The sequence below is a fragment of the Solanum lycopersicum genome, chromosome 12 (genome assembly GCF_036512215.1).
Source record: "Solanum lycopersicum chromosome 12, SLM_r2.1".
Classification (NCBI taxonomy): domain Eukaryota; kingdom Viridiplantae; phylum Streptophyta; class Magnoliopsida; order Solanales; family Solanaceae; genus Solanum; species Solanum lycopersicum.
Genome location: NC_090811.1, coordinates 25,787,848 through 25,815,337, shown reverse-complemented (window position 1 = coordinate 25,815,337; position 27,490 = coordinate 25,787,848). Strand labels below are relative to the sequence as shown.

Sequence of the window (27,490 nt, the reverse complement as noted above, 5' to 3'; positions counted from 1 at the left end):
TAAAAGAATAAGATATTCAAATTTAAGACGACGAAAATCTTACTATATACACAATGCATACGTTTAAACTTTAATAAATAAAATATATTGAAAGTTATTGAAAAATGAATGAACAAAACATATAAATTTTTGAAAAAGTTCAAAAAAGAATATTTTCATTTAATTTTAAAAGAATTGAAAATTTCATATCATCATTGGAAAATTATTTAAAATTTTAAAATAATAATCAATAGATAAGGCAAGTTACATGACATTTTAAAAATAATACTACGAAAATATAATTAATAAAATATAAGTTTAATCTAACTATTTTAAGTATTTTTAAATTTTAGTTAGTAGGAAAATGAGAGTTGCCTTTTTCTTAAAAAAAGGGTTAAGAAATATGTTAATGAAGGGTATGAAACCACTTCAACTTTTAATCTTTATTTATATTAATATATACTAAAAATAAGGTAAAACCATTGACATTTTTTTTTAAATGATAAGTAATAGGTCAGGGAAAACTAAAAACCCAAAAATTCAATGTAACCATTTCAAAAAAAGTATTAATTAAATTTTAAAAATGATAAATTATAGGATAGGGAAAATTACTTTGACATTATAAAATAATACTCTTGAAAAAATTAATTAAAAAATCATAATAAAAGGTTTTTGATTGCACATATTTTCTCTTTAATTTGTTATTTCAAAATTTTACTTACATAAAAACATATTATATGGATAATGCACAAGTATTTCTCAACCTATGCCTGAAATCCCAAAGACATATTTATACTATACGAAGGTCCTATTACCCCCTAAATTTATTTTATAAATAATTTTCAATCTTTTTTCATCCTACGTGGCACTATCTTATTGGCCCAACATGCGTTGACATTTTTTTTCAAACTAGTGTCACATATGTCGAATAGGGGTAGAAAATTATTAATAGAATAAGTTCAGGGGTAATAGAACCTCAGTATAGTATAAGTGTGTATCTGAAATTTCAGGCATAGATTGAGGGGATACTTATGCGTTTTCCCTATATTATATAAGGAAAATTGACTTCAAAATATAACGGTAGTGTATAGATAAAACCAACTAATTAGGGAACAATGATTTTGAAAAGTTTAAAAAAATTATTCTTCTTTTTGTTGATACTTTTTTTTATTTCTATTTATTTAATATTTAATGATTTTATATTTATTTTTTTATAGGATTATTGGTGTGTGAATTCATTGAATTTAAATTTTATTTTTATTTTTGCGATATTTTTAAAGTTAAAGTTATTATTGAAGATGTAATTTAATCGTATACAATGCAATATAACATAATGAGCCAAATATAAATGCGAGAGATGCGGTTTCAAATTTTCGAGTACTTATTTTTAAAAGTTTTAATTATTTTAGTTACTCATTTGTATGATTCTTCATTTTTTTAGATAAACATATGAATAAGCTATGAAAGAATTAGAAGAAAAAAGTTTGTATATTGCAATTATTTTAATGGATTAATTTATATATAATCTATTCTTAAAAAGTAATAACATATTAAAATTGAATAAGTTTTTTATATACTTCAACCAAACAATTTTATTCAATGAACAAAAAATCTTTTCTACACTTATTTAAAATGTATTTTTCTATTTCTAAATGAAAAAAACTATTTATCATTTTATTTGAAGTGTCAACACAAATAAATGACAAATTGATTATACTAAAAAACGTATAGACAAAAACATAATTGGTAATATGACTTTCACAAAAATTAAAGACAAAATTTAGAAACTTGAATAATATGCCTACAGTTTGATATTCAAGTGATTAAATTTTTTTAGTTTTCTTCTTAACATTATGTAATCATAGAATTTTTCTTAGTTCTTTCAAATTAGCCTAACATTTATATATATATATATATATATATATACTATTATTGTTAAATCTATTGAACTATGTTTATATACTGATTTATTTATATAAATATTCTATTATAACATGCATAACAAGGCGCTCAATGATAATATCCTCTCAAATAAGATTTATAATACTATTATATAATTAGTTAAATTTTGAAATTGTCAATAAATTAATATTAGTAATTATATATTTAAAAACTAATCGTGGATATGTATCCTAATATATCTAATATATTTAGAGATATTAAAAGAGATAGTTTCAGTAGTTTCAACATGTCAGCTTGGTGACATTAGAAGAAAGTTTAAGGGTATAACAGTGTTTTTCTAGATCTAAGGAAAAACTTCACAATATCGCAAACATCAGCTATATTTTTTTTTATTTTATATGCGTATAATTAGATTATAAAATGCAAAGTTAATTATATACAAATAATTCTTTATATATATATATATATATATATATATATATATATATATATATATATATATATATATATATATATATATATATATAAAGAAATTTTAAATAGGAAAGTAATTATTGAAGGGCTAATTAATTATGCCAGTGTGTTTCTAAGCTTTTTCAATGTTCACCATTATCAAAATTTTCTCTTATATCTATTCATACATCAATATTTTGTTGATTTTTCCCACCAAATTCATTCAAATTCAAGAATTTTTACATCATTACAGGAAGTGATTTTTGTGATTTTTCCCCAACAAATTCATTTAAATTTAATATTATTTATATCATTGCAGGGAGCTATTTTTGTGATTTCCCCCCATCAAATTCATTCAAGTTCAAGATCTCTAACATCATTGCAGGAAGCGGTTTTTGTGATTTCTATCCATAAGATATCTACTAATTACATATTTATCTCCTTTTTTATGAGCACTATATATCTACACAGCTAAACTTTGTTGTATTCTCAGAGGGTTTTGATTCAAGAATTTATTTATACATTTCAATGGTTGAAATTGATACTCCGAGAAGGATTACGAGAGGTATACATATATTTGATAAATTGTTGGATGAACCACCTTCTTTAGATTTGTATATTACTCAATAACAAGTCAAATTTTAGGCTCTATTGTTGCAATGGGGAATGAAAGAAGAACAAAGAAGGTTGATGACCATAATCACTAAAATCTGCTTGAAGAAGTCGAAAATTCAAAATTATTTAAGAGGAAAAGTTGTTCATTAGTGAAAAATAGTATTGAAAAAAGGTGTAAAGTTAACATTATTGATTCAAGTGGGTGCGAAAAAAGGGTAGTCGAACAGGATCAAGAGGAAAGTGAAATTGATGTTTGTTTGTATGCTTTTTTAAATCTTAATGTCATTTATTTATATATCTCAACACATGTATCGTGTGACATTGTCATTGTATTGAAGTTGTTAGTACAAGAAGAACGTGAACAAAACAACGATCGTGAGTTCTCTGACTGTCAATTTTGTATACAATAGATCGACTTTTTGTTGATTTTTTCAATTTTTTATACAGTCGAATACTTACACACTTAGATACATAAACACTCTATTGTTTTTCCATTTTCTTATTTAACAACAACGTATTCATATGTATAGTATATTTGTGTATTCATTTTTTGGTTTAACAATAGTGTATCTATTTTTCAAATTGTTGTATTCATATGCTAAAATTGTACTACTTTACCATTAATACATTAAATTTTTATAAGTATTTGTATCCTTGATATATTAATACTTTAAGTTTATAAATAGAAACACCAATTTGAATTCAAAGTATTCATATACTAATTGTACAAGTAATATATTTTCCTTATTTAGTTATTGTAATTACAACTGTATTAGTGTATAAATAAATAAAAAATAAAAAAAAACATATGCAAAAATACAACGAGAAAAATAAAATTCTTTTATATTCAACATTTTTTGAATACCTTTATAATTAGTATTTAGTGAATATATTGTTTTTAGAAATTTCAACTTATTATATATACGAATGAATCATATTGGCATATAATATGTAATTATTAGTTGATAATTTAATAATGAAAAATTTCAGTTATTTAGGAACATAATAAAAATGTTGGCTCATGAGAGTTATGGTAATATATCATACCTTATTTAGTGCATTGTATAAATAATAATAATAAATTTTTTTAATACAAACATGCAGCTGGAAATTGACATAAAGTGTAGTCATTTCTAGTAAATAACATATTTATAGCTACTAAGTTTTAATAATCCTATAAATATAATCATTTTTGTAAGTTACTCTAGAGAAATTGCATTTTTTGCTTTAGTATTTAGACCACATGAACAAATACATAAAAAAAATTCATCATTTTCTATTAAATTACAATTGTTGTCATCCACTGAAATATCATCAAATGTAATTGGGACCCATTGAACTATATTTGTGGAGTTGTGTCAGTGTTCCCTCAACATTTTGCCTTATTTGTTTTCTTAAGGGATAATGCCCAAGTACCCCCTCAACCTATATCCGAAATTTTAGAGACACACTTATATTATACTAAGGTCCTATTACCCCCCTTAACTTATTTTATTAATAGTTTTTTACCCCTTTTTAGCTTACGTGACATTATCTTGTGGGCCCAATGATGGTTGACTTTTTTTTTTGAACTAGTGCCAAGTAAGCTAAAAAAGGGTAGAAAATTACATATAAAATAAGTTCAGGGAGGTTATAGGACCTTAGTATAGTATAAGTGTGTCTCTGGGATTTCGGGCATAGATTGAGGGGATACTTGAGTATTTTCCCTTTTCTTAATAAAACACTTTAGCCATTTTATTTATGAAGTGTCCATTGATAAGTTTGCAATTGGTTCCAAGTATCTTTTTAAAAAATGAAGTATTACTAATTCAGATTGAAAATGTATATACTATATAATAATTTTTTTGAAGTGTTATATCATATTAAGAAAAGTTACGGATATTAAAATTTTAATAAATGGACTTATATAATTTATAACATGTTAATTATAAATATTATATAATAAGAATAACAATAAAATAATCAAAAAATAAAAATAAAGAGTACAAATAGTAATTCTTCAATTATCTCTACAAATGATGAATAGAGAGTGAAATAGAGAACGAATGAAGAAAACATTCTTTGCTAGCATTTGATCATAGATTTTCAAATATTATTGGCAAATATTATTTGGATTAAAATTTGATCATGTGTTTAGTCATAATATTTGGAAAATATATTTTACTTTTTTAGAAAAATATGATTTATACCTATAAGTTGTAAAAATATCAAAACTAACCATAAGTTTGTATTACAAGTCAATTGGATCTCTGTTACAACAATAACGAATAGTGGCCATGACACTAGAACAATGTGGTAATTTAGAGTGAGTGCAACAAGCATCGTTTCACATATCCTGAAATAGACAAAATACATAACTTTGTTATCTTGAACTGATTGTTCATCATTTTCATTAATAACCGTATCATCATATAACATTCGTTATATATATATATATATATATATATATATATATATTTTATCACTGCTTTGAAATTAACATTATACAACTTAAACAACAACTATAGAGGGTGTTTTTGTAAAAATTAAAAGTTTAGGGTAAAATTTCAATTTTTAAAAGATTTTAAATAATAAGATTTGACTCAAATACTAGAAAAAACTAATATTTGAAAATTTGGGATATTTGCCAAAAATATTTGCAAAATAATGACAAAGTATATGAAAAAATATTATTTGCCAAGTTTTTTCCCAAATAATATTTGGCATATCTATGGCCAAACAGGATTTTATTTTCAAGATATTCATAATTGATAAATACGATCTTTAAAATCAATTATGATTAAATAAAAATAATAAATTTTAAAAAATATCATATTAAATAAAATGAAAAAGTCGATAGACTCCTTATTCTTTAAAAATAATTTATTGTGATTGAAAACATTCTCTTCTACTGTATTTATAATTTTAGATAATTGAGGTTATTCATTAAAATATCAATAGTACATAGAATTTATAATTATGCATAATTTTGTCCAAATAATTTGTACCGTTTCTATTTAAAAAAAATATCTCTATATTATTTTTAGTTTATTTCAAAAAGAATGTTTCTATTTTTTTTTCTTAAAACTCTATATGAAATCAAATTAGACTAACCATTTTAAAACAAATTAGACTAACCATTTTAAAACGAGGGTGTATATCAATAAAATATCCAACACGGGTAGTAATTATAATAAAGGAATGAATGGCTTTTACCTTAATTCCTTTATTTATACTATGAAAATCCCCTTTAATTGACTTCCCCATTTTTGTATCGCCCGTTTCCATAATTTCCAAATATCCGCGCGCTTCCAAAACCCTCACTGTTTCCGGCGATTTCGTCTCTCTCTATCTCTCTTCTGCAGACATTGGTCACGGTATGCCAAGTGTCTCTGAAGACAGAAATCATCGTCTATGTTTTCTATATCCACACATTCATTTTGATATTTGTTTGTTTAATTCAGGAGGGAAGATGCATCAGAATAGTGGAGCTGCCGATTTGGCTCAGCTTCAAGCCACCATGCAAGCAGTCGAATTAGCCTGCAGTTCAATTCAGGTCAAATTCATCTCGCTTTCATAATAAAAGTATAATTAACTTCATGTCCTCCAATTTTGATTTCTAAGAAGGAAACTGGATACTAATAGTTGGAAAAGAAAGAAAAACAAACACACCCAAACAGAAAAGTATTGATGTGCAAGTATATTAACAATTGGAAATTAGCTCCACGTTTGGTCCTAGGTCATCAGGTTTAGGTAGAAAACGTGGAGTGAAATTGTAATTCATGTAGCTGGGAAGACTCTATTAGACTTTGGCCATCAACCCAGGTTTGTCCAATCATGGATACCTTTTTCTTTAGTTGTCATGCATTTTGGAGTCGGCTCCTCAAGTCATTTCTAATCATGCTGCAATCCATTACCTCCTGCCACTTCACTTCTTTGCTTCTAATTCTAATATCATCTCTTCTCAGCTATTTTAATTCATTTCTTTACCAATTGTTTCCTTTAAGTACAAACACGTGAAAACAACCAAATCAAATGATCCAAACACAGTGTTTTGGGGAAGCGTGAAGCGGATCAAAGCAATAAGGCCCCACACTTTAAGCGATGAAGCATAGAAGGCTCGCATCGCTTCGCTTCATCACACTCGCTTTACTGAACACTGAATACACATGCTTTGAGGTTCAACTTCTAGAAAAGGACTTCTGGATGGAAAGTTCAGAGCGGGTGCTAAAAATTTGGGTTGTGCTGTGTTCAATTGAACTTTTAAATTTATGTTAGTTTAGTCATACTTACCTGAATAATTGATAGTTGTGGTATTGGATGTTGTATAATTTTGAAGGTCTAATTAAATTGAGTAAGAGCACAGTTTTTTTTTAAAAACTGGTAACATTGTATTCCTCAGTATTAAGGGCTATGCTGGCCACCTCGAAAAGTGTTAGTTACATAGAAGGACCAACAAAAAAAAGGACTACTTACAAAGCTCCTATGAAATCCACTAGTTGAATTTCTTCTTCTATGTTAATTTCTTTACACCAAAAACCTAAAGTGGTAATTACTTTCCACTTAATCTTCTTTATAGTGCATTCTTTCCCTACAAAAATTCTCTGATTTCTCTCCTTCCAAATGCTCCACCAGATACAAGCAGGTATTGTTCTCCACCACCTCCTTTATCTTTTACTACCTCCCCTTTTGACCCAGCAACTTAGTAGGTCTGCTGTATGTTCTGGCATAATCCAATTTAGACATTATATTGGTAAATAGAGCCCATACTTGTGTTGTTACTTTGCAGTAGAGAAACATATGATTGTTAGTTTCTAGGGCCTCTTTACAAGGATAACATCTTGAGGTAATAATTTTTCCCCTCTTTTGAAGTTTATCATGTGTCAGGCAAGCTTTCCTAGTTACCAACCACGTGAAACACTTCACCTTAGTATGGGCTACACTCTTCCATATAGCACTCCATGGCCCTGATTTCTTCCCCCCAATTATGGCTAGATCCCTTCTACACATTCTGTTCACAAAGAATTGACCGTGAGTATGATGCCTCCATAACAATTTATCTCTTTCCAGATTTGTGCCATCGCAGATGGTTTTTTATCGTGGTTTCTTCTTCTGTCGCAAGCCATCCCCCACATTTATCTCCTATGTGTTTCATAATATTTTCAAACCATAGTTGGAGAGGTAGACCAAGTACTCGAATCCAAAACCATTGAAAGGTGGTGTGGGCTGGATAAGCCCCAGATGTCGGAGACCACCAGTCAAGTTCAATTTGTTTGCCCTGTCTCTTCCAATTACCAAGAAGAATGTGTTGTGCATCTTTCCTTGACTGGAATTCGAACAGAAATTGAATGCCGTTCATGTCGAAAACCTGAATAATGTGAACTCCTTTCCAAGTTTGTTGGATCCACCTTCTCTTGTTGGGATCTCGTTGCAATCTGGAAAGCTACCTACTAGGCATCTCTGTAAAAGATCTTTTCCATCATGATGTGAAGAAGCTGTCATAATGCCTTGTACCTTGGAAATAGTTGGTTCCTGCACCATCCATCTGTTCTGTTCTTGTACAGGGCATCCTTGTAGCTGCCTCTTTGAAGAATGATTTATCTCCCCTACTGCTGGAGTACCAGCTTGCATCAAAGACCTCCTACTAATGAAGTTTTCAATCCGGCTGACAAGTCCCAACCACCCCTCATTGTCCTTGTTTTCTGGGATAATAATAATAGACCTCATTTGGCCATTGACCGTAATGATCGACAAAAAACGACGAAACTTGTTGAACTTAAAAGAGCAAAATATATTAGTTGAGACATCTCTGCTTCTCAATGTCTTAAACATTTTACCCCTAATTTCTGATGCTTGTCACAACCTTCTGCATAGCCAACCCAGAGCCCCTTTGCTCAAAGTCATCCTCCTGGGGTAGTGCCTAGAGTTTTCCACCCATTCAAACCATGTGTCAGAATACATTATAGTCTCTGTAATGTCAAAAGATTTCCCACCTAGTCTAAAGTACATACGATTTTCCATGGTGAAAAAAAGGCTTTCGAAGAAAAGAAGGAAAGGGAAAGATTCCGGTGGTTAAGGACCACCGAAAAAGGGATCAGAGACCCTGAAGGGGCCTTTTAAAAGGAAGTCTCGAAAAAAGTGCCTGGGAGCATCTCATGAAACTTTTTTCCTTCATATGAATAAGAGTTCAGTTTAACATTCTATAACCTGCAATGGAAGTATGTTTCACTTGTTTGTTATGATTTGGAAGAGTTTCACTGCATTAACCATTTTATTAATCCCAATTTGTTGGTATGAATGACCTGGAAAGCTTTTTTATCTCTCCTGCTGCCTCTGTTGAGTGGTTCAATTGTTAACTATTTGGCTTTATGCTCTGATAATCCATCCAATTCTATTCCCTTCTGTTGCTGATAGGTTCTGAATTTTTGGTTCTACGAAATTTACCTGATAATTGTTCTGAAATTTGGTTAATCCTCATAATCATAGTTATATTAAGATCAAATCACAAATACAGACATCTGGATATGTTTGAGAACATAATCTTTTCTTCCTCCTTTTAATACATAATCTTGTTCGTGTTAATACGTTTAAGACCTTAGAAATGACGTGAGATTATTGAATTGGTTTACCTTGTTACTATCTGAAACAACCTCTGTATCTCCATGAGGCAGTGGTAAGGTCTGCATATACCCTACCCTTCCAAATCCTACTTACTGGGATTTCACTGCATATGTTGTTGGTGTACCTTCTTACTGGCCATTTGGCGTTGAGCTTTTGTTCTAACAAGTGTCCTGGACAGTTTTGTAAATAAACTCTCTTTCTCCCAATTTATATGGTACTCTTTCCATTTTTAGGACGTATACAACGCCATTCTATTAATAGTATTGTCTCTATATATAGAACTTTCACAGCTTTCTAGAATTCAGCTTCATTTGACTATTCAGGTTTTAAACTACAACATTGATGTGATATTTTCTACGTCCATTAACTTTCAACCATTATTTTAATATTTTCTTCCACTACTACAAATTTGATATATAAGTCAAGTTAATATCTCAAAGTTGTTTCAAGTCAAACAACAATTATAACGTAGGGCGAATGAGGCTTTTTTCTCCCTTTTACAATCATCGTGGTAATATTCCGTATACCACATTACAGGTTCCTTTACATATGCACAAAATTATGTGTCAGCATGTGCGTATCTTGAAATTCTTATATTAAAAGTATTAATTATTTGAAATTTTTATGTGTGGACCAGATATAGAGTTTGGTTCCTCAAAAGATTACTATGCTGTAGAGGTTATTTATCTAGCTCATAACAATTAGTATAGGATGCTGACTAATTGGTTTCCTGTGGATTCATGCCTTAAGCATTTTCTCTGCAACTTCTTGTTAGTGGCCATTTAACTTGGATTCTAAGTCTCAGGGAAAAACTTGTAGAACCTTATTTTATGGGGGAAATTATATAAAATGTCAGCCCATGAAGTTCATTTATCATCTTTTTAGCGCCAATGTATAAAAATTACATAAATGGACCATTAGGTCATATCCCCCCCCTCCCCCCCTCCCCTCTTCTTCTGTGTTTGCTTGTTCTTCTTCATCATCTTTGTCTTACTCCTCCTTCATCATCTTTTTCTTTTGCTGGTTTGTTAATCTTCTTTGTTCCTTTTTATAAAAAATTAAACATGCTGAAAACATGAATTGTTTTGAACAAATTATATATCTGAAGAGTCGAAACATAGAGAAGATTTCAGATCTAACTTTTGGGACTGTTTATAGATGATTTGAATTGATCGAGATTGAATAGTCAATGTATACATCATGTATAATCAGTGTATATTTGATGTATAGTCAAATTATATTCAACATTTTGAGTGTATTTTAATGTATAATCAATGTATAGTTCATGTATAGTTAAGCTATATTGCATAGTTGGTGTATACTTTCTATGACTTTTGACAAACTATATTGTATAGTCAGTGTATAGTCAATGTATACTTCCTATGCCTTTTGAATATTCTTTTATGTAAATAAAACATGACTATAATTATTCTAAGCTAATTATTTTATTGTATACATTTAAAATTAGCACTTGAAATTGGCAGATGCACATGAATCCAGCAGCAGCTGAGGAAACCATTTTGTCACTAAGCCAGTCTCCTCAACCATACCATGCATGCAAATATATTCTGGGTAAGTCCTTGTAATCATCCTCTTCATAGCTCTCTAAAATTTTCAAAGTTCTGATTCACTATCACCATTGCACTGTTTCAAGAAACAAATAAAGGCGAGCATATGAAGTGATAATTCTTTTTGTAGAGTAAAATTACTCTTTTATAGTTATGCTGTTGCCTGATGGATGAGTAAGTTTGCTTTCCTTGTGTCTATGAGAAACAAAGTTGCTAAATTCGATGAGCTTCCATAATTGTAGAACAAGCTATATGATGTCATAATGTCAGCCAATGGCGTATGCTGGATTTTACATAAGCGGTATCATTTTTTAAAATGAGAAACAATAAAGAAATAATGTAAAACCTTAGTAAAAAAGAACAAAATATAAATAAAACACAATTTACGTCTACTACTATATCTTTCCTATATATATATTTTAAAAATATTATAACATTTTCTCAATGAGTTCTTTTTTTTAATGTTATCTAAAACAACCTAATTAAATAATAGTACTAAATATTTTTGTACAAAGTACCAAATAATTACTAAAGCTATTTCCAATGAAAATGGACTTAAGACTCGGAGCAAGTACTTTTGAGTAACTTGTAGTAGCAAGTTGGAACTCATTGGATTAGGTGGCTCTTAGTAGGGATGTGGCTTTCTTTTTCAGTGTCAAAAAAAGAAGAATGTCATTAACAAAGCATCAAACAGATGACATTTTCAAAAAAAAAAGAAGCATCAAGCAGATGCACAGATTACAAAACAAAGAAATATCAGCTCCCAAAAAGGCAAGAAAAGCTATCTAAACAGCTAACAACAGAAATCTATGGAGCTGATAAATTCTAGGTAAGAATCGACACCAAGTACAGGAGAGAGTTAACCCAACCAAAAAGAGTAATCAAACATCTTGCTTTAAAGGTAGAGATGAGAGTTGGGGTGCCATCAAAACATCTTCGTTCCTTTCCGTCCATAAGCACCACAAAATATATGCTGGAACCAAAGACCAGATCCGCTTGATGGACTTCCCAACTTTCCAAGAACTCCAGCACACAAAGTCCTCTCTCAATGATCTTGGCATGACCCAAGTGAGTCCAAAAAGTGAGAAGAACATGTTCCATAGGCCTATTGCAACTATGCAATGAAGGAACAAGTGATTAATAGATTCTGAGTTGCACAAGCACATGTAGCATCTGTTGACTATTTAGAATTTCCTCTTCGTGAGATTATTCTGTGTTAAGCAAGAGTCTTTTAGAGTAATCCAACTGAAACAAATAACTTTAGGTGGCAACTTAGTTTTGCAGATTAATTTTCATGGCCATTGATCAATTAAGGTTTTCTTGGAGCTTTGTTGAAGGTAGCATGTTTAACTGAGTAGGATCCGTCCCTGCTATGTCTCCAAATAAGTTTGTCCCTGCGTTGACTGTTGATTGCCCTAGTCTGAATGGTGGCCATAAGGCTAAAAACCTCTTCCAACTCCCAGTTATAAAATTTCTCCTTACTATCAGGATCCACACATTGTCTTCCCTATACTGTGAGATGGTTGAGTCTGAATGAGATGCAATCTGGAAATACTTGGAAAAACATTCATTAGAGGAGTGTCTCTTAGCCAAGTCGTCTGCAACAGAAATGAGCCGTTTCGAAATTGTTTTAGGCAAGCAACCTATGACGCCACTAGATGTTGCCAAATCTAAAAATCAGGGAAAGTGTCCAGCAGCGTATAGGGTTGCAAGGGACAGACTTGAAATGTTATCAGAAGCACAAGATAGCTTGCGCAAGGCTCAGCGACGCATGAAGAAGTATGCTGATCAACATTGTCGCTCAGTTGAGTTCAATGTGGGTGACAAAGTGTTACTGAAACTTACTCCACAAATCTGGAAACAGATTGTAAGTAAGACTGGACATCGGGGTTTGATTCCTAAATATGATGGTCCATTCGAAGTGGTGAAACGAGTGAGCGAAGTTGCTTATAGATTGAAGTTGCCTGAAAAGTTGAAAATTCATCCAGTTCCCTGCTTGAGGTGTGTTGTTGCAATGGCCTGTGGAATCTTTCAAGGGTAATTCTTTCATCATCTGCATCTGACTGCCCCACTCCTGATATTTGCTCTACGGGTTCTGTTTGTGATAGAACACTGAATCTATTAGAAGCTAGGTTGGATTTTTTAACTTGCCAAATAGTTTTAAGTTTAAAGAGTTTGGCCTCATTTAAAACTTTAGCGATTCCCCTCTTACCATTTGGGCCTGTTTGGTAATAAATCTGATCAGCTTCTAGGCCCACTTGTAGTTGATTCTGCACTGGCCCACTCCCAGTAACATTATTAGATTCTTCGACTTTTGCCCTTTTGTCCACTGGGCAATACAGGTTGTCCCTTTTTGAAGTAAAGCTGTCCTCTTTTGAATTAAAAAGCTTTCCCTTTGTGTCTCTTCATATGATACGAGATTCGAGGTGCCAACTTCTTCCTTTGACTTCCCTTTCTAAAGAATTGTGGCTTTTCCGGCGAGACAAACGACTGTATGCAGATACTCTACGACTGTGAGATCGAAACCCCAATCTTCTTTGAGCAACTCTATGGATCTCGGGATTATCTTCATGTTCTTCTCCACACAGATTCGAGCCCATAACATGTTTTCTGTGTTTCGTATCTTCATCAACTCCAACATAGCCTCCACACTTATATTCGATAAATTTAAAGGTTTCTGAAGACCATCTTTTGCTTATATCATTAAGCCCCCTATATTCCAACTGATAATTTTTTGCTTTCATTCCGAGAAAGCCTTGTGGAACCTGCCCCTGCTTGACCCTTCTCCATTCTCATAACTAATTTTGCACGGTAACTTTTTGACCATAATATCACCCTTTTCCTTTGATCTTCTCTTCTGTTGCTCTTTCCCCTTTGATTTCTGCAACGGTAACTTCCTCTTTTGTTCCATTCCCAGTATCATATAGAAGATTTTGTGCTCAAACCCCACTGAATTGACCCCAAAGGCTTTACAAGCTGTGGTCATCACTATCTTGGTTCAATGAGAAGTTTCGAGAACTGTCAGGTGTGAAATAACCTGTTCCTCCAAGCTGTCATCGGACCAGGGTAGTGACAAAGTGTCGCTACTAATTGGGGAAGAGAAACCTGAATCTTGAGAACACCCAATAGAGAAATCAGAGTGGATAGGAGGAAGAGAGAGAAGAGGTAGAGGTCGCAAGCATTCAGCTTCGTCGTCTGCGTCTCCCTCGCACTCCCCAAGAGAATCAATTTGGGTTTGGGAAGCCAACAATGGCTATTGAGACAATTTAGCATTTGATATTGTCGTCCCGAAAGCTAAGTGTCGCTGCCACTATATGGCAGAGTCAGAATGATGGCAAGACCCAACTGGAAAATAGAATTACATTGGAAAGGTCAGATAGATGGCACGACCCTATTGAAAGGAGAAATAATATGTATAGGGTCAGAATGATGGCATGACCGTACTAAAATAGAGAAATTATATAGGTAGGGTAAGAATGACGGCACAATCCTATTCAAATTAGATTTGAAGAGCCATAGGAAAGAAGAAAAGGACTGCAAATCAAATTTGAGGAGTCACCAAAAAGATACCTGGTGCTATGCAACTCGGATATGAGAAAGTAGTTTTAAAAATTCACGGTAGTAGGCAAATTAAATATGAAAACTAGTCTGGAAAGATGCATGGTGCTGCCGCAAATCAGATTTGAAAATATTTTCTCATAGTGTGTGTATATACATATATATATTCTCACTTACTGATTTGCTCATGATGAAATCTATACACAGGTACCAATTTCAAAATATATGACATTAACCCAAAAAGCAAACCAATACCCAATCAATCTATACTTCTCGGTCATATATGTAGTTAAAGCACTCAACATACGGTATCAAATCTGGTGTGACACCCACACTCACAGCCATGTTGTATCAACAGTCAACACGGTTGCAACAAAGATTTCGTAGAGACCGCGTGATCAACATAGCTTGGTAGTAGTGACTTAGAAACTTCGGACACCATGGGATGAGACCAACAAATTATGGGGCTTGGTTGGAAAGTGTCCCATGACGTAAATGTTGACATCCAAAAAGGGAATATGAAAGAACGTTGGGATAATTTTAGCCCACCAATGATTTGGTAAATATATATAGCCACCCATTCACATGTTATATTCTAATCTTTTTTTTTACTAGAAAAATAGTTTAAATAATCTTGCTTGATTAAAAAAAATGGTCTAATGTTAAAAACATATTCCAAGGAGCTACCTATAAAAATATCTAAAATTCTGTGACATAAATCTACGTTGCTCGTGTAATTATTATTGTTAAATACCAGAGTTTGCGACTTCTCTAACCACATACGCGTTACACAATATATTTTCTTTCTTAAGAATGAAATTCACCATATACATGATTTTCAAAAGTTGATTAGAAACTTTGGCCTCCTGGTAGCTAAAAATTTCCAGAATAATGTTCCCTATTTACAGAATAATGTTCTATTTATCGTTAATGTTACTTTTTCTTTACCAGAAAATTCTCAGTTGGCAAATGCTAGGTTCCAGGCTGCTGGAGCAATTCGAGATGCAGCTTTAAGGGAATGGGTATTCCTTGAGATTGATGACAAGAGAGGGTTAATAAGGTATGCTGTTGCTTAAATGATGTTTCTTGAGAAGATCGATCGTGTATAATAGTTGGAATCAATTAGGGAAATATTGTAATTATGTATTCTTGATTACTTCCCAGTTTAGAATATAGTTGTACCATGTATGTACTGATTAAATACCCTATAGCTTGGGAGAAATTTAAGACATTCCTTCACTTTTTCAGTTTTTTTTACATGGTTAATTTCACACACGATTTTAGAGCTAGATTAGGGAAGTTGTTGTACATTACTAATGACTTCCGGGAGAAATAAAGATGGTTGCCTTGCAATTTTCCATTCATTGTCAATCTGTTTTGATGATCTTCTATTTTTGTGATTGCTATGATAAAGCACCACCAGGACAGACATTCTCTGGCGAGCAAACACCAATCATCATCGCTGAAAAGGGAGCCGTCATGCTAGGTAGAGGAAAAGATCTCTAGTGAGATCTGTCTAGCGTGTGGTGCATGTGGCTTTGTTCTGGCCAACTCTTGACTAAGAACTTTAGTCGTGAGCCCATCCCTATTTTTGATAATATAGATCACCATCTTGGGTTTCAGTTAGCTTCAGTCTAATTAGTCTAATTTGTCTGACCATTCTCAATTTTTAGAAACTTCCCAGGGCTGTTCTGTGTTGGCTACTTAGACCTTTTCGACATGACTCAATATTGGCTACCTAGTCTTCCTATTGCCAGTGATGATCCTCTGCCAGAGGAAGCCATTGATGACAGAAGTTTTTTATGGGTGCAAGCAAATGTCCTTAAACTAAAGAAATTAGTTGATGCTGCCTTCGAAGGATGCAATAAGACTGCTTTTGAACTTTTTTTGAAAATTGATCAAAAGAGGGAATTCTTCAGGCAAAATATGGAGAAATACAGGAATGACAATAATTCCATAACATCCCAAAGGAGGTGAGGAATTTGGCTTTTAATATGAATTTTAAAGTCGGAGAACCGAGAAGCAGGGGAGAATGACAACTTCTAGTGGTCAATGATTAAAGTTGTGACATGGAATGTTGGGGGGCAAGTACCGAGAATAAAAGAATATCACTTAGGAGTCTTCTTCAACAGTAGGGTGCAAATATTTATGTCCTAGTGGAACTATAATTGACAGGAGTAGATACACAATTGATCAAACAACTGTGGTTTAACAGATGGCTGGGAGAATTACATCTAGAGGCTGTGGGGAGAAGCGGGGGTGTAACAGTGTCATGGGACAAGAGAATGTGGAAAGGTGAACTGGTGGAGGCTTCTGGGCTAGTAATCACATGCAGATTTGAAGGCATTAATATGAACGTAGTTGGTTCCTAAGTTCAACTTATGCTGATTGGAACAAAGTTATCAGAAGGGAATTGTTGAGGGATTTAACCAATCTAAAGAACAATTACACATGTCCTTGGGTGTTTTGTGGGGATTTTATTGTGACAAGATAGCACACAGGAAGATCAATTGGACAGAGTTTAACAAGGGCTATGTCTCAAGATAGATGCTGTGAGAAGAAACTTCCTCTGGCAAGGCAACTGTGATACCAGGAAGATACATTTGGTCAAATGGTAGTCAGTGATCTCCAAGAAAAAGTATAGTAGTATGGGAATCAAGAACCTGATAACTCAGAACCCTAGTCTTTTGATGAAATAGTTATAGAGGTTTGCCTCAAATGAACAATCTCTCTTGAAAAAGATAATTAGTCAAAAGTATGAAATGGATGGGGAATGGACAACCAAGTCAGTCACTACACCTTATGGAGTCGGTCTATAGAGGTTTATTAGAAATTTGGGGGCAATACTCATGAGTCAGTGCAGTCATGAAGTGGGCAATGGTTTGAAAACATCTTTCTAGTCAGACAACTGGTTAGGTCAACGTCCACTAAAGCAACTTTTCCCGATTATCTTCAGCCTGAATCAACTACATGATACCACGGTAGGAGAAGTCTGGGATGCTCATGGTTGGAATATAAGCTTTAGAAGACACCTTAATGATTGGGAGATAGATAACTTGGCAGAATTCTACAACACTCTCAAGCTATTCAAAGGCCCCTTCTCTTTGGAAGACAATCTTACATGGAAAGTGGATAAACAAGAGAGATTTTCGGTCAAGTCAACTTACAAAGAATTTAACCATTCTAACAACCAGATTAATTGTTGGCCATGGAAACTAATTTGGAAAGTCAAAATTCCTCACAAAGTGGCTTGTTTCATTTGGCTCATGGCCAGGAAAACAGTCCTATCTCATGAAGGACTTAAGAAAAGGGGCTTCCACTTATGCTCTAAATATTATATGTGCAGAGAAGAATCAGAGACAATCAACCATCTTCCTTTACATTGCAAGTAACTAGACAACTTTGGAGGATTTTCCTTAATTTAGAAGGGATCACGTGGGTTATGCGAAGAGATACACTTAAAAGTGTTACAGTGCTGGACGAAATATAGCACTCTGTCAGAACAGGAAGAAAGATGGAAGATTATCCTGCTTGCATTTGGTGGACAGTTTGGAAAGAGAGAAATCAAAGGCGTTGTGAAGATAATCATAGCTCTATCCAGAAATGGAAGATGAAGTGCCTAGCCCTTTTCTATTTTTGGTGTAAACATGAATTTAAGGAAGATATAGAATCTTTTATTGATGTTCTAGGATCTCTGTAAGTAGGCTACAACTTAGTACATCTTCCTATATTTCCTTGTAAGTATGTACTATTGTAGTTTTTATGCAGCATATTGTCATGACCCGAGAGCACTCCCAAGTCGGATCACGACGTATTCAACCTTGAAGAGGTCTTATACAAGCCCTTATCATAGATTCATCACATAGGCATTAAAAACAATGCGGAATTAAAACTTTTCTCAATATAGTCAATAAGTGGAACCTCATTATAAAACGAAGGAAGTACTAAGTCTCAACATCGCCAACTTCGACACGTCTCAACATCATACAATCACAACCCTTTACATTTAAAAGAAAACTACTAAGAGTCTATTACATGAATTTTACAGAATGCTTCTAAAATAAGTGTTCTCGAATGCTTGATGACATACCAAGACTCGGGAATAGCAAATCCAAGCGCTTCAATCAAAAAGGTGTGCTCTAGTTGCCACAACCTACACTTTGTAGTAAAACATGAAGAAAATCGTGTTAGTACAAATATGCACCATGTATGATGACCATGCAAAAACATGCAAAAAAGGACATTTAGTTGAGATATGTGCTTTTCATGCTATTTTGGTAAGACATCTTAAGATAAGTATGAGATATAATAGACATGGTCAATTAGTACAAAGATACAAGACATGACCATATTCACCAAGTAACGCATCTCATCTTTTTAACCCTCCATCTAAGGTTATCCTAAGACCCACCTAAGTAAGACATGAAGTGGCCGCCCATACAACCTCTTCATACACACCTACATGTTCCTCAAGACTACCAAATAGAAAGACCTTTCCTTTTCAACATAACCCAATAAGTCAACATTCATTACTAGATACATTTAAGGAGAGATTCATGCATTCAGGGGACTTCACATAATAGTCATTAAAGACTTGCGAAACTTACTTTAGCACCTTCTAAACCTACTCGTGCCATGTGTAGATAGCATCCCATACTACTACCTACACGTTGTAGAACCTATCAAGTAACTAGAGTGTACATCCCATATGATGGGAATAGACATTAACCGACATGGACCACACTAGCTAGGTATGAAATCCGGTGTCATAAGACCCCACACCGTGGAAGGTGTTCTACTTGCCAAGGGTAGAACTGGTACAACCCATGTTGGCACATGGTTTAAGTGATATCCAAGGACTTTCATTGGACTCTAGCCTTTTCTGCGGGAAGAGTCACCATCTTAACCATATTTACTCGGTGCTAGCCTTAGTTCCCATAGAGTATTTCATTTACATGTATGTACTAGAGAGGGTACTAACATTAGGTTTACCGACCCATAGTACTTCTACCGAGAAGGGCACCATGCTTAGGTCTACCGATCAAGGTTCATTAAGGATAGCTCATTGACTTTCTTCAAGAAGGTTTCCTACCGTTACGGCCCACCATCTCTAAGTCTATCATTTCATACACGAAGGAGGCACCATCCTAGGGTTACTGCTTCAAGATTTTTCATTCACTTAGGGATATAGACTCATCATGAAGGGGTACCATACTTGGGTCTACCTGTTCAAGACACAACCTACAAGCCTCATTTATCATTCATAGAAGGGCACCATCCTTAGGTCTACCGATTCTAGACATTCATACATTCATTACTCAACAGAAAGATGCCTAAGCCTACCAAGTGAAAAGGTCACATTCAACAACTTTCATACATCAAGGAGAGGTACCTAAGTCTACCAATCAAGATATAATATCACAATATAGAGGTCCTTCACATTCTATCATCAACACACATACCCATTAAGAGAGAGTATACCTTCCATCACAACGCACAACCCTCATGTTGCATACCCATATTTACACCTTAAGACAACACCTCAATTCACCACATAATGCCTTAAAGGTCATGATCACAATACATAAACAATAAACAAACGCGGCCACCATAAGTGGACCAAACCATACAAGAACAATTAAAATATAACAAGAGAATTAGGTGAACCTATGCTTCACCAAAGCCATAATCACCATTACTCAATTCTCCAACAATATCACCATATATAGATATAGATAACAACAGAAATCATTAATACAATCCAATCTAAGCATAATACAATCAATACACATAATTACTCATCAAACCCACTTCATAATCCAAATTTAGGAATTTAAGGAAATCATGGGTTCATGGAGTTTTTCACCTTAAAATCATCACTTCCCAGTAATATAATCATAATAACCTTTTGAAATCATTTAATGCAAGAAACCATGAGTTTTGAGGAAGAATTGGGGTTTTTAATCACTTTGAAAACATGGAAACCATTTTGAAAATGACTCTAGGGTAAAGCTGGCCCTAGATAAAGAGTCACCATACCTTTTTATTATGAATGCTGAAGAAATTTGGTGAAGGCGTCCTTGAATTTGAAACCCTAGCTTTCCTCCTCCTCTTCTTGCTCAAGTATGGAAAAAATATCGAGAGAAAAACTTTAGATGTTTTGATTTTGTGTATTTGAAAATAATGAGTTAAAGGAAGGTTTTAAGACTTTAAAACTATATATATATATATATAAACCCTTTAAAACTAACCCTTAAAAAGAGGAATTACCTAACTAGCCCAACTTTGGGCAAGCCCTGTCAGGGTCCACGCCCCCTTTCATGGCTTGTGAAGGGGGTCCACGACCACTTGGACGGCTCGTGGTCCCTTGGGCAGTAGTTCCTCTTGGAGCTTGCCATTTTCATGGGCCAAGGCATCTTCAAGGAAGACTTAACGGACCGTCTAGGGCACCACGAGTCGTGGTGGTGCCCATTGTCCTTGGGGCGGTAGCTTGGCCAAGTGGCCTTGCTTGGCATGCTACCAATTGACCTTGACGGCCACTTTCACGAGCCGTGGTCATGACCACGGGCCATGAAGTGGTCCATGGTCATGGGGGCAGTGTTTGGCCAAGGTTGGGCAGCCTTGGCCTTTGGCTTAGGGCTTGCCCTCCTTGGCTTGGCACATGCTCTTGCACCCTCAACTAACATCTCAAAAGGTATTTTAACATTGAATCTAGCACGTGCCTTGACGTTGACTCACTGAACTCATTCAAACAAGGTTAGGAACTATTACAAACCACATAGACATATGAACTCACATAGCTTGGAGGCAAAGATCAAGAATACAATGGTTGAAACATGGAGACAAAGTACAAAATACTTCCATAGGATAGCTACAACACACAAAAGGGTAAACTCCATAGATAACTTGAAGGTGGATGGTATAGAGGTGACAGATGCAGAGGAGATCAAAGAAGCTATTCAGATTCGACAAGAACCTATATAAGGAGGCCAAAATTAGTGTTACATGAAGCTGCAAGGATATCTGCAGAAGAACAAGAGGAGCAACAAAGACGATTTGAACAGGATGAAATCTTAGAAGGCATTAAATTGTTTGCATTTGAGAAGGCACTAGGGCCGGATGGATTCCCTATGTCCTTTTATTTGGCTTTCTGGGAACTTATAAAGGAGGACATCCTGAAGACTCTCCAATATTTTTATGAATAATATCAGAAGTTTGAGAAAAGCCTCAATGCGACATTCATAGCCTTGATCCCAAAGAAGTTTGGAGCTTCAGAGTTGGAAGATTTCAGACCTATAAGTCTCATAGGTGGAATATATAAGATTGTGGCAAAGATACTAGCTGAAAGACTCAAGAAGGTGGTTAACAATTTAGTTAACAAGCATCAGATGGTATTTATAAAAGGAAGACAAATAATGGATGCAACCCTAATTGCTAGTGAGTGTGTGGACTGAAGACTTAAAGGGGCAAATGCAGGTGTCATATGTAAGCTAGACATAGAAAAAGCCTATGATCATGTCAACCGGAGATTCTTGTTGAATACTCTCAGTCAAATGGGCTTTGGTGAGAAATGATTAAAATGGATTGACTTTTGCATTAAAACTGTCAAGTTCTCTGTTTTGGTGAATGGTGAACTTGTAGGTTTTTTTGCTTCTGAAAGGGATCTTTGACAAGGTGACCCTCTGTCTCCTTTCCTGTTTATACTAGTAATGCAGGGATTTGATAGCAATGCATCTGGTGGACAATTTGGAGAGAGAGAAATGGGAGGTGTTATGAAGTAGATCCAATTCCATCCAGAAAGTAAAATGGAATTGTATATTATCTTTCTACTTTTGGTGTAAAGAAGTAGGTTTAGAGGATATAGATCAGTTTGTAGATTTATTAATATTCTCTGTAAGTATCTTGTTTTCTAGTTGCTATGTTTTTTTTTTACCCAACATTTTTTGATGGTGTCCAGCATGTCCTTAATGCTGAGGAATACACTTTTACCAGTTTCAAAAAAAGACACATGAACTCACAAGACTAGTTCCCGAACGTCATGGTCGTCCCTTGACGTTCATCCTCAAAACTCTTCAAACTAGATTTTAAAAGTCAAAACTGAACATTTTGACAAGTTACCAACTTCTAAAACACATGTGAAGCTCTAGTTCATCCTATTTCATTTTTAGGGTCATAACACATAGTTATATAAAAAATGTTACATTCTCAAAAAATAAAAAAGGGAATGTCACTGTTAACCCTGCATTACAGATATCTAAATTATCTAAATTCCATTGGAAATCAAGTGATAGAGTGGCCATGGAGGATGACACGGAGAACCAAAGTACCTTACAAGGTAAATTTTCTTGCCTTGGCTATTGACTAATGAGGAAGTACTGACTAATGAAAACTTGAACAAAAGAGGGTTTTCAGCTTTGCTCTAGATGTTTCTTTTTGAAGAACAAGTAGAAACGATCAACCATCTCTCTTTACATTGCAAGCAGATCGATCAGTTGTGGCAGACTTTAATCAATACGAGGAAAATCAAATGGGTGAAGTCAGGACACATAAAAGAAGTGGAGAAGTGTTGGAATAGGAATGTCAATGCAGCTGAGAAGGATGAGAGCTGGAAGATTGTCTACCAGCATATGCTGGGGTTAGTATGGATGAAGAGAAATCAAGGTGTTTTGAGGAGTAGCAGAGCAACATTCAGAAATTTAAGTTGAATTCTCTAGCTCTGTATTATTTTCGGTGTAAACAGGTAGTGATAGATCAAGCTGTTGACATTTATAAAACTATACACTGGTTGTAATCTAGTAAAGTATAGGAAATCATATGTAAGATCTACACTTTTGAGTGGAGACTTTTGATGTAGCATACCTGCGAATATATAGATTTAACTGTTACCTTCCTAAAAAAGATAGCTTAGGCTTTCTGTTATGTCTATATATCTTTCTCTCAATGCCAAAATATTTGTAAGATATTGAACTCCCCCACCCTTGTCAAGAATTTGCCCCCCCCCCCCCCCCCACACACACACACAAAAGGGGGAAAAATGATACAATACATCTTTCTGCTCTGGTATTCTTCTAAAATGTAGTCAGTTACTGCAGCTTTTGTTTTCACTCTGCTATACAACATGCTAGTTCACCTGAGGGCTATGTTCAAGCAAAAGTTGCATCTGTAGCTGCCCAGTTGATAAAAAGAGGCTGGTAAGTGGCTCTATATTGGAAATTTGTAGTCAAGCAGATCATAATTCACGGGTCATATAATGTACTGCTAACGCGTCTTGTTAGGTGATTCCAAATGTAGTATATTTATTCTGTTAAACTAGCTGAATTCTGTATACACACACACATGTATGCATTATATTTTTTGATATACTGTAACTTCTGTGATTTAATTATATTTGATTTACCGAGGTTTTGTGATTAAACAGATGGAGATTGCCCCTTGAGACATGGTCTAGTGGTAAGAGCATAGCGCGTGATGTGTGTGTTAGGTGAATGTCACTGTTTTGAACCGTGCCACAGTCAAAAGACTGGTATTTAATTGGAGGAAGGTTGAGGGTTGAGCCCATTATCCACCGAGTTTTTAACCAGGCACCACTGGCCCTCACAGATTTTTTTTAGTTTTAAAAGATGTGTATGGATGACGGTGGTATACCTCAGCAAGGGAAATAAATCTGTTCTTGTGGTTGTGATTTCTGGCTTAGAATTAAATAAATATACATTACGAGGGAAATAACTGGGGTAATCTTTGTAACCTGGAGACTCGGCTAGATAAGTTAAAAATCATACAAGGAAACCATGTTTTATATTCAAGGGGGGTGCAAGGGACTTTTCAATCTTCAAAATGACAAGTTTATCTTTATGGCATCTTTTATCTTTTAATTCTAGCATGCTATGATTATCACTTCCTTTGGTTAGTATTCATGTGCTTAGCCAACACAAGTATTATCTTTGATATGAGCAGTTCCTTAATTTAGCTTTCGTGTACATGATATCATAAATTTGCAAGTAATAGGTACTTAAAAGTCGTTTATGTCTGGTTCTTGTGTCCCATGTGTAGGATAGAATTCAGTGCAGCTCAGAAGGAGACATTTTTCCTTGAGGTCTGTCGCATTCTTTTTTCAAGTTTATAATTTCAATATTTAATGGATATTTCTGGTCCAAGTACGTGGTTGTCTTGCATTGTCCATTTGTCTGAAGACTTATTTTCTTTGTTAATATGTTAAAGCTAGAATTTTTGCTGACTGCTTCCTTTAAAGAATTTTTGCTGACTGCTAGAATTTTTGCTGACTGAGAAATCGAGACAGTTTCATGATTTGTGTTTTATAAATCAATTACGTAATGTACTTTCTCAAAGTGAATTAACTAGACAACTGACAAGACAGACTTATCATAACTTTCAAATTCCACCTAAACTTTGAAACTTGTTTTCCACTTGAAACATCCACAATGTATTGTAAAGGTGACATCTCTAACACCACATCATAAAACATGATTATAAAGCAATCCATTGTTTCCACTATAGATTTCTCCTTGTGTTGATGCACTATCTCCTCCTTTTACCATAATTCTGCAGTTGGGATAGTGCACCAAATTTAAATAAAAAGCTCCCAGGCGCAATTCCCAGTGACCTTTCTCTCTCCTACTTCCTAGGAGAGTAGAAGCCCTCCTCTACGGCAACTTTAGTAGGAGTTAGCCCTTTTCTTTTAAGCCACCAATAGCCACCCATTTTGGTTATTGTTCAATCATCCCTGAAATTCTAAGATGGAGGAAAATAGAATATACTTTAATACTGGTTTTAAGTCTTACGACATCACCTGATGGGATACTGGCAAGTCGGAGTGGTACGAATGGGTGGAAAGGAGTAGGAATGGGTTTTAAGTCTTACGACATCACCCATTAGGACCATCCCCTAGGATTACTCTAAGTCACACTAGTGCAATGTAAAAACAACATCCCATTCTACTACTCCCACTTAGTGCTTCGTTAGAACTACTCTAGACTAGGCACATCACACAACAAGTCATATAACCTTCATTAACATTAGACATAAGACCAACATGCTTCATTAACATCATATAGAAACCCATTCATTCATTAACATTATAAGCACACAACAAAACTCCCTTCAAATGCCTACTTGTGCAATGCATAGATGGCGTCCCATTCCACCACCTACCCTAAGTAGTACACCCTTAGAAGGACCTAGTTCATTACATTCTTTTGTGGGGGCAAGCTTTGACCGACATAGGCCAAGAGAGCTTAACATGGAATCCCGCTATTAACCCCTACTGGATGAGGGATCCCCATTTGCCTAAGGTAGGGTCATTCGTTTAGCCTTTACATGGAAAACCACTAGCTAGTCCTATGTGGGCACATAACTAAGGGATGGGGAGATTGCTTCTCGATACTACACCTCTACTCATGGAGAGTACCCATCTCAAGAGGTTGCTATTAGATACTACACCTCTACCCATGGAGAGTATCCACCAAATTTCATATCCTCTCGGTGCTAAGCATTAATCCTCACTGAGAATTAGACTTTCATTACATTCATTAACTATAGGTTAAGGGATTGCTACTAAATACTGTACCTGTACTCACGGAAGGATGCTCATTCCAACCTATCATTCATTCATTGGAAAGCTCTTAAGAATATTGAGATTGCTTATAGATACTCCACCTTTACTCATGAAAGAGTATCCACCCAATACCCCCATTCATTCATCGGAGTTCTATTGAGAAAACCTTTCAGTAGACCCACATTCATTACGTTATCATTAGCTTCCTTCCTTCATTCATGTGTGTGTGAGTGTATATATGAGAAAACCTTTCACATAACCACCATCATTCTTGACGTTGTCTTCTAAACATGCTCATACGACATTCATCATAATCCATACACAAACATACTTCACATTCACATTATACTCCAATGATCATACTACAAGAATCACATGCATAACTAAATAATACATCTCTATACATATGCATCATAGCATTACTTTACTTAAATATTCAATGCCTTCAAGGCCATAATCAGAATACACCTACATAAACATATACAATAGCTAAACACCGCCACCATAAGTGGACCATACCACACAAGAGCAATTCAATAAGAACTAGGACAATTTAGATCAACTTACCCTTTACCCAAGCCAATCATCCTTTCTCAATTCTTTAAGAATTCATCATAATTAGGCATCGATAGCAATAGATAACAATAGGAACCAACAATACTACTCAATTTAAGTGCAATGTTATCAACATGAAACCATAATCACAAAACTCACTTCATAAGCCAATTTTAGGAGATTTGCACAAAACATGGGTTCTTAAAGGAACTCCATTAAGCAATCATCTGAATGCCCTTGATTCAACCAGTGTTACAAAAGGCGAGCGCCTCCTCGCCTTTGGCGAGAGGCAAGGCGAGGCGATGGGTCCTCGCCATTCTCTACTAAGGCGAGGCGAGATTAAAATGGCGAGGTATGGCGAGGTGTGGCGACACAATGGCGACAGAATAGGCGTCGCCTTTTTAATTAAAAATATTTGACTTAACAATATTAGTCAAAATTAGGGTTTTTTTTATACTTTTGAAATTTCTGCTTTCTCCATCGCTACTCTCTCTCTCGATTGACTCTCTTCTCGGCTTCTCCATCGCTGTCTCTTCTCCCTCGCTCTCTTCTCCAGTTCTCTTCTTGGCTTCTCCATCGCTATCGGCTTCTCCATCGCTGAATATTTGCTAATATGTGTTATTGCTATTAAGATTTTAGATAAAATATGCAATTAAATATTTTAAATTTTTGGTATTAATTGGCGTCT

The 27,490-nt window shown here is 34.5% G+C and overlaps 1 protein-coding gene across 10 annotated transcripts in view; it reads left to right on the top strand.

Moving 5' to 3' along the window:
* Positions 1 to 6,156: 6,156 nt before the first annotated feature.
* LOC101259130 (uncharacterized) overlaps positions 6,157 to 27,490 on the top strand; it is a 72,042-nt gene continuing 50,708 nt past the window's right edge. For 7 of the 10 annotated variants that reach the window (XR_011213508.1, XR_011213510.1, XR_011213509.1 and 4 more), the window contains exons 1-6: positions 6,157 to 6,305; positions 6,393 to 6,484; positions 11,034 to 11,121; positions 15,627 to 15,735; positions 23,768 to 23,866; positions 24,726 to 24,768. Coding sequence is in view for 3 of the 10 variants with exons in the window: in XM_010315826.4 (XP_010314128.2) it covers positions 6,401 to 6,484; positions 11,034 to 11,121; positions 15,627 to 15,735; positions 23,768 to 23,866; positions 24,726 to 24,768 (423 nt within the window). In the remaining 7 variants the exon portion in view is untranslated. The remainder of the gene's footprint in view (positions 6,306 to 6,392; positions 6,485 to 11,033; positions 11,122 to 15,626; positions 15,736 to 23,767; positions 23,867 to 24,725; positions 24,769 to 27,490) is intronic. The other 3 variants (XR_003244721.2, XR_011213511.1, XM_069292774.1) reach the window with 3 other exon arrangements.